The 8,077-nt window shown below is 61.9% G+C and overlaps 2 protein-coding genes across 2 annotated transcripts in view; one reads left to right on the plus strand and one right to left on the minus strand.

Annotated features, from left to right (window-relative positions):
* Window positions 1–1,465, plus strand: part of LOC101618549 (25-hydroxyvitamin D-1 alpha hydroxylase, mitochondrial) — a 3,429-nt gene extending 1,964 nt beyond the window's left edge. The window contains exons 3-7 of the mRNA XM_004692411.2: window positions 3–33; window positions 223–389; window positions 513–591; window positions 814–1,011; window positions 1,193–1,465. Of these exons, the coding sequence (XP_004692468.1) occupies window positions 3–33; window positions 223–389; window positions 513–591; window positions 814–1,011; window positions 1,193–1,306 (589 nt within the window). The 3' untranslated portion in view covers window positions 1,307–1,465. The remainder of the gene's footprint in view (window positions 1–2; window positions 34–222; window positions 390–512; window positions 592–813; window positions 1,012–1,192) is intronic.
* Window positions 1,466–4,713: 3,248 nt separating this feature from the next.
* The window catches only part of MARCH9 (membrane-associated ring finger (C3HC4) 9), a 6,361-nt gene continuing 2,997 nt past the window's right edge, over window positions 4,714–8,077 (minus strand). The window contains exons 2-4 of the mRNA XM_004692412.2: window positions 7,020–7,175; window positions 6,071–6,263; window positions 4,714–5,873 (exon numbers count right to left, since the gene is read on the minus strand). Of these exons, the coding sequence (XP_004692469.1) occupies window positions 5,539–5,873; window positions 6,071–6,263; window positions 7,020–7,175 (684 nt within the window). The 3' untranslated portion in view covers window positions 4,714–5,538. The remainder of the gene's footprint in view (window positions 5,874–6,070; window positions 6,264–7,019; window positions 7,176–8,077) is intronic.

Raw genomic sequence — 8,077 nt, forward strand, 5'->3', positions numbered from 1 at the left:
GTGACGGAGCTGCTCCTGGCTGGAGTGGACACGGTACGTGTCCCTCCGCGTTGCAAGCTCCGCATCCAGAGCTTAGCGCCCCAGTCCCTGGGGCCCGCCGGGGTCCGCTGTGGCCCTCTCACTCGACCGGGCCGCCTCCTGGGTTCCGGCCTGCCCCCCACATACTCTGCTACCCAGCCTGGTGCCCACGCTCAACGCCACTGACCGCTCCTGCTCCTTCAGGTGTCCAGCACGCTCTCCTGGGCTCTGTATGAACTCTCCCGGCACCCCGAGGTCCAGGCGGCTCTGCACGCTGAGATCGCAGCGGCCCTGGGCCCCGGCTCCCACCCACCGCCCACTGCTCTGTCCCAGCTGCCCCTGCTCAAGGCCGTGGTCAAGGAAGTGCTCAGGTGGGGGCAGGGGCGTGTTGGGAAGGCGGAGGGAAGCAGGGGCTGGGGACAGGGCGCACGGACGGGACCGAGGGCCCAGCGCCGGGCGGCCTGGGAGCCTTAGCCGTGGCCTCACCGCGCCAGGCTGTACCCTGTGGTGCCAGGGAACTCTCGGGTCCTGGGCAGAGACGTTCGCGTGGGTGACTACACCATCCCCAAAAACGTGAGTTGGCCCAGCGGCCCTGTACTGAGCCCCCCTCGCTACCTTGGCCCAGGCCCGTTCTGCAGCCCGCCCCTGCGCCCCAGCGCCGCTCTCCGGGACGATGGGGCAGTCGGGGGACCCTCCCCCCCAAAGTGGCCGGGAAGCTCGCCCCGCCCTCAGCAGCGCCCGGTCCCTGCCGCAGTCCTCGGCCCAGGTTGCGGAGCGAGCTGTTTCTCCCCCCAGACGCTGGTCACCCTGTGTCACTACGCCATGTCCAGGGACCCGGCGCAGTTCCCCGAGCCAGACTCCTTCCGCCCCGCGCGCTGGCTGGGGGAGGGCCCAGCCCCGCACCCCTTCGCCTCTCTGCCCTTCGGCTTCGGCAAGCGCAGCTGTATGGGGCGGCGGCTGGCAGAGCTTGAGCTGCACATGGCGCTGGCCCAGGTGAGTGGCCTCCGTCGGCGGTCAGCGGCTGCCCACCGCCACACTGCCCCCACGTGGGGGAGGGGCACTTGGACCCGAGCCCTGACGTCATAGCCAGGGAGCCCCACCTGAGTGCTGATACCGCCTCCAGCAGGCAGCGCACCCTCACAGACCCGTGACCGCCTGCTTCGTCCTCCTCCAGATCTTGGTCCACTTCGAGGTGCGGCCCGAGCCAGGGGCGGGCCCCGTCAGACCCATGACGCGGACAGTCCTGGTCCCCGAGAGGGCCATCAACCTCCAGTTTGTGGACAGATGACCCTGTGGAAGGAAGCGGTCATCGCCACCACAGGGGCTCGTTAGGCGTCACACGGGCATGTGCACACCCCAAAGTCTGTCTCGCACCCAGCTAGACCAAGCGGCCATCGCAGGAGGCTCCACCAGGGTGTGGCGCTGTGCCCGCCTGCCCAGGCGGCCATGGGCCGTCTGCCCGCCTGCCCGCCCTCCTGCCCGCCCGTCGCCCCCCTCCTGGCCCCGTCCTTCAGGGCCGGCTCAGGTCCTAAGGAGCAACGCTGGGTGGCGGCAGGAAGGACTCGGCCTCGACCGGGGCTTCTGAGACCTCGTTGCTGCTGCAGGCCCAGCAGTGCCGGCATTCCCTACGTGACCGCCCACGTGCTGCAGCTGGTGGGCCCTTTTCAGAGGAAGGGTGAGGCCTTGCTCCAGCTGTCATTCTCCAGCCAAGGCGCACCCCTAAGTAGGCGACGCAGATTCTCAGACTGAATCTGGACCAAGGGGCAGAAGGGGCCAGCCCCACCCACCCGCCCCCCACATCTTATACCCAGGAATTGGACATTTTACAAACGCTCCTGACTCTGTCTGTCAGGGTGGCTCACCCCCACCAAGTTCCCCAGCAGGGACATCTGGGTGTGTCCCTGTCCAAGCATGTTTATATGTTCAACTATTTTAATATTCATAGTTTTGAAATAAACAAAAACAAACATTCCACCCTGACTTTTGACTTACTACTTCTCTGCTGCTCCCACTTCCAGAAGACCTAGAGGCAAGACCTTCTCCAGAACCCCACACCCAGCTTCTCGGTCCTGGGAGTGGCCTGGTAACAATGGGGGGTCCAGACACCCGGAAGTTTGCATCAGGAGCCCAGACAGTTTGGGAACAGCCAAGTCTGGCTTTCAGGAAGAGAGCAGGGGTGGTGGGAGGGGCTGTGACTGGGGGAAAAGGCGTGGGGAGAGTAGCTGGCTTGTGGAAGCCGGACTGCCAGGACGCCCTTCAAGACGGTCGTTCTGCCTTCTCTAGAAAGTCACTCCAAGAAAATTTCCTTTGGGGAGAGGGAGCGATACGGGAGAGAAGTGAGGTCAGGATCAAAGCCCAGTGTGGGGGTGGCCAGAAGCCCTGGGCCTCCAAGTGAGGAGCGGGGGTGTCCGAAGGAGGCTCTTTCCCTGACTCAGCACTCTTTGCCCCCCACCCCGAGGCTGGGCACAGCTCTCCCTTGTGAGGCAGACAGATTTACTCATCTTCCATACAAATAAATCTCTCAGCACACTTCCGAGAAATTTCTGTACCCTGGCTTACCCTTTCCAAGCCCAGGCCTGCCTCCTGCTCCAAGCCCCACGTTCCAAATAGCCGGATGGAGATGGAAATCGCACTTTACATCTCCTTCTCTGCCCACTGCCCAGTAGGCCTGACCTCTGACCTCGGGCTCCATCAGCCACCAGGCCGTCTGGAGTCACGAGTCGCGCCGTGAGATGGGCAGAGGCGGGGTGCACCCGGGGCCTGCGACGGGCCCAGGCTCTGAGCCTCTCCCAGGCTTCTCAACGCCTTTGCTGTACTGAAGATCTCCACTCTCACTCCCTTACCACTGAGTCCAGAGGAACCTAAGAGATCTGATTTTCAGCAGATTTGAGTTTGTGGGAGAATAAAGTTCACCTCAGGCCTTCCCTGGTGATGCAGCTGGTTAAAGCACAGCACCGTCAAGCCAGCCACAGATGTTTCAGCGCAAGTTTGAGCCCCGGCCAGGGAGCTGACCACAGGGCACAGCACACCCCTCCTGCCTCCCCGCTGTTCCCCTCAGCAGTGGGTGTCGTCCATCGGCCTGTTCTGCTCCCCACTCTGTCTCTGGGGAATCCTGTCACTGCCCCTGCACCTCTGGCCTGTACCCCAGTTCTGTGTGTACAAATAAATCTTTAAAAAAAAAAAGTCCAGCTTCCTCTCAGATTCTTTCTCCTAGAGCCAGTGGTGAGAATTCTGCACACCCACACTGCCCGCTTGAGAAAAGCAGCAGTTTCTATGACCCCTGGCCCTGGACAAGCATCCCCAAGCTGTTGAAAGGGGGTGCTGACAGTTGCCAGTGCCAACCCTGTACCTAGCGGCCTAGTGGTGCTAATGGGAGAAACACGCGGCACCTCTTGGCTGGGTTTAGGATGCAGTGTAGACATGGAGTCAGCATGGTCACAGGTGAGTGTGTCTCTGTTCTCAGTATGTCTAAGCGTCCGTGTGTTTCCATCGGGGGGAGAGCCTCGCTGTGCTCAGGGGAACCCCGTCTGTGTCAGACCAAACTGAAGTCCTTCTGCCAGGACAGGTTATTAGTCATCACTCTGGCTTCTGCTCCTACCAGTTAGTGAGCCTGTGAAGTCAGTAAAGAGCCTTCTGTCTCCCAGGTGGGGAACGTGAAGGGACTCTCTGGGGAAAGTGTCCCACTGGAAATATGGGGGCTCCGCTCCAGCCCCCCTGCTCCACTTCAATCACCTCAGAGCTTGGAAGTTTCACACTTCCACACCTGCAGGTGTCTCAGACTTGAGTTCAGGTGTCTCAGCTTTGGTTCTTACACAGCTAGCAGAGTTAGGATGCCAGCACCATGGACAGCAGCCACCCCACCCCCACCCCCACCCCATGCACCTGCCCCTTTTGGACAGGGGTAGGAAATGACCACTTCCTGGGCAAAGACGCACGCCCTTGAGTAGAGAAGCGTTTTCCCTGAACATCCACAGGGAGAGGGTAGAGCAGAGCCTTCCTGGGAGAAGGACCAATAATGGCATAGGCCTCGGATCCGACTTAGGCAATGTGGGTTATTTTAATAGCTGATGAATAGTTCACTTAAAAAAAAAAACACCATCGTTCATATATAATACACAGACCCAAGGCTTCAGGAAGGAGATGGTGGGTAGGGAGTTTTGGGAACCAGAAAGAGCCCAGGCTTCAGGCCGACCCATATTTTGACTAGTCTTTCCCAAACCTCCTCTCTCTAGAAAACAGCGCTCAAGGCTGCTGCCACCAAGCCCGGCGCCGTCCGGGACATGCCACTCGCCACCGGGGGCTCGCCAGGGCCAGACCTGTAACCCTGCTGTCCTCGGAGCAGCTTACAGTGGGACTGGAGACCTGAAACATCAGGGGGTTCCGCCTGAGCACTGCACACGAGTCCAAACTCATGTCCTCCCACTGGCCTGGGCGAGCACAGACCTGGGGGGCCAGCAGAGCCCACGTGACCCCCAGAGGACTGCGTGGTGTTCCCTCAGGCTCCGGCCTCCGAGGTTCAGGAGCCTGGGGGAGCTCTCCTTCGCGCAAATCACCACCACCCTTCACATTTGCAGTGACTCCCCCTACATTTCCATATCTACTAAGACTCGACACACATTTCCGAGGCTCTGAGCGACTTCAGATGAAAAGCGCATTTGTTAACAGACTCCTATTTGAAATAAACGGACCATCAGCTAGTCTAAGAAATCTCTTTATGCCATCACTGATTTCCTTTACAGTGGCATTCCACCTGTCCCTTGTTTATCCTCATTCCAACCCTATGAGGTAGGCAGGAAAACCACAGCAGAGAGATTTTTTTAAATCACACAACTTGCAGGTGGCAGGCCCACCCGAGATGCCTCGGCGCCGCGCCACCTGGCAGCCACCCTAAGTCACTCACCAGCAAGTGGGCCACACCTCCAACGCACAGCCCACTGCCACGTGGGGCCGGCGACTCTGCAGAGAAACCGCCCCACGCCTCCCAACCCTCCAGAAAAGCCCCAGATGAGAAAGGAGTCTCGAGTGCATATAAATGATTCTTTATGCCCCGCCCCCATGCAATGGGGGGCGGGGCGGGGAAGGCCCCGCCCTCATGCAGGAACGGGAGGTCAATGTATACTAGTCTTATTGCCAGATGCCCTGTGGCCATGGGTAGGGGAGGGGGGGTGACAGCCCCTTTCTTCTGGCGCGGCCCCCCTTCACCAAGACACCCTGGTGGAGCTGGGGGGGCGGAGGCCCTGGGAGCTGAGGTAAGGACGGTTCTCTGTGGAAGAAAAGCTGCTCTCCCCACCTGCCCGCCGGCGGCCCCGGGATGAGGATGAGGCGCCGTCGGGGGGCTGGAGTGCCACCCAGGTGTCTCTACCCTTCGATGGGCAGCACAGGCCAGACAATGTCTCCAGCGTGCAGCTGTCCACAGCGGTCCTCAGTGCCCCGCACCTTGTCCACACCTGTCTCCGGCAGCCGCGGCGGCTCATCTCTGGCGGAGGCACCGATGCAAGATCCCCACTCCCGGCGCCCAGCTCAGACCGTGGTGACCCTCATGACGACCTCGCGGCCAGAATGAGAACTGGAGCGGGCATCTGGTGGCCGCAGCTGTCCAAGGAGGTGCAGGATGGTGTAACCACAGCGTTGAGGCAAGAGCGTCCGCATTCGCTGGGCAGCCGGGGGGCGGCTGGAGGCCCCGGACGGGGGGCCCGTCCGTGAGGTCCTGGGGCCCGGCTTCCCTGCCGTCCCGCCCCCCGCCTCTCCGCCTATGTCCTTTGTCTTGTCGTAATTCAAGACCTTCCACTGCTGGTTCACCGCCTGCCAGCGCTTGAAAATGCGGTACACGGAGGAGCCTTCATGGACGATGAGGCCTGAGCAAGGGGGACAAGAAACCCGTCACCTGCGGCCCGGACACAGGTGAGGGACACTTAGGCACTTTTCCCAGAGGGAGGCGACGGGGCTGTAAAAGGGCCAGAGAAGCAGGGGAGGGCGGAGGACACGGCAGCCCAGTGGCAGAGGGCGCGGCAGCGGGGGCGCGGGCTGCAGGAGGCCGGGAGGGGCGCCGCACCTACGCACACGACGTCCATGAAGCCGTACATGCCGTAGCAGATCTGGAAGAGCAGATCCTGCCGCTGCCACTTGGCCGAGGGGCTGAGTGAGGACCAGATGAGCCAGGAGATGCTGGCGACGAGGAAGAGCGAGCCCAGGACGATGGCCGCGATCTGGACCTTCTCTATGACCGTCAGGGAGATGGCCTGCCACTGCGTGGAAGAAAAGGGAGCCCGAAAGTCACAGACGGGTGGAGGGGCTCCCTGGTGGCGCAACGGGTTACAGCGCAGCACTGCGAGCCGGCCGCAGCCGCTGCAGCACGAGTTCGATCCCCGCCAGGGAGGGACCCCCAGGGCGCTGCTGTCCTCAGCAGTGGACTTCGTCCATCTGCCTGTTCTGCTCCCGGCTCTGTCTCTGGTGACCTCTCTTACTGCCCCCACACCTCTGGCCTGTACCCCAGTTCTGTAAGCACAATAAATCTTCTTAACATATGCTCATCTTAGAAAAAAAAAAAGAGGTGGCGGCCAGGCGGGTGGCCTCGCATGCTCCAGGACGGCTCTCTGTGGCGAACCCCCAGGGCTCAACGTGCTGCCCCTCGAAGCCGGGCCCCCCAGAAGGGGCCCCTCTCTGCTGCTCGAGACCCCTCACGCTGCACAGGCAGCATGGAGCCAGTGCTGCGGACACAGAGCACGCAGGCGTGAACTCCGGCCCCCAGCTCGTCCCTGGCCTCGTCTTAAACTGGGGGCGAAGAGGGCGACAGCTCGTGTCCACCGAGCTTCCGTCTGTGTGTCCCAGTTTCTAGGACAGTGCCTGCAGAACAGGGGGCACCCCGGTGAGTAAAGGGGTGCTTAGAGCGCGCAGGCTGCGGGAGCCCACCCGTGACTTTGAGGAAAGCGCGAATGGACGGAATCTCGCTGGATTCTCGCGGCTGGCGGCCCTGGCCGGGCCCGCGTCTCCCCCGGCCTCACCTGCAGCGGGTTCTTGGTACTGATGGCCAGAACCTGGTACTTGAAGTAGCAGAGCTCACAGCTCCAGGAGCCCCTCTCGCTGATCCAGCGGATGAGGCAGGGCTGGTGCGTGCAGCGCACGGAGCCGTCGCACCGGCAGGGGCTCAGGAGCTCCCCCTGCGGGAAGAGCGAGGCGGCCTGTCACACTCACCCCCACCCCGTCCACCTCAGCCCCAGGCCCGGAACCCCTTCTCCAGGGCACTTACACGAAATAAAAAAACCGAGCCTTGTCACCCAAAATAGGGCCCGGAGCGAAGGTTGTAACAGAAAAATGAAAGACTTGGTGCTCAAGGGAAACTTCCTGACCCAGGAGATGAGGGGGGGAAGGGGTTGCAGGGAGTGGTTGGCCCCTCTCTCTCCCTGGAATTTGGGGGGTGGCCTTTGAGTCTTCCCAATGGGCTAGGAGAAGGCAGGGGCGGGTCTGGGCCAGGCCTTCCTCTCCCAGCCCACCACAGCAGGGTACCTCGCAGGTGTGCACACAGGGACAGCCCACGGTTCTCCGTTTCCAAACGCCAAAATGGGACCGCGACCAGGGCTAGGGGCGAGGGTGCCCCCCTCTAATCAAGGGGCCATTTCTCACGAAAGAAGGACACTCCCGTGGCACTATCCCGGACACGTTTAATCCGTAACATTTAAACAAAGAATGCTCTTTGGAATGAGCTGGAAAGTTGCAAAATGGGAGTGGAAAAAAGTGGCCCACGCAGAAAAATCTGAGTGAGGCGAGGGCGCCGGCCGGCCCCCCCCTTCAGGGTGGGACTAGAGGCCTCCTCCTCTCTGCCCTCCTGGGAGAGAAGATGCCCCCTGCGCCTACAAAGACCCCGGGGTGAGAGGACTGGGGGAGCAAGGGTACCCCGGTTAGTGGGCGAGACAGATTCTGAGCCCACCCGGGGGAAAGCCCCCCCATGCGCCCCTCCACCCCGACAGGCGCCCCAGGAGCCACCAGCCGGGCCCCCCAGCTCACCCCGGCCCGCGCCGGGCCCAGGGGGCCGAGCAGCTGAGGTGACCCGTCTCCTCTCCAT

This window comes from Condylura cristata, unplaced genomic scaffold (assembly GCF_000260355.1).
Source record: "Condylura cristata isolate star-nosed mole 26May11 unplaced genomic scaffold, ConCri1.0 scaffold00034, whole genome shotgun sequence".
In the NCBI taxonomy this organism is placed as follows: domain Eukaryota; kingdom Metazoa; phylum Chordata; class Mammalia; order Eulipotyphla; family Talpidae; genus Condylura; species Condylura cristata.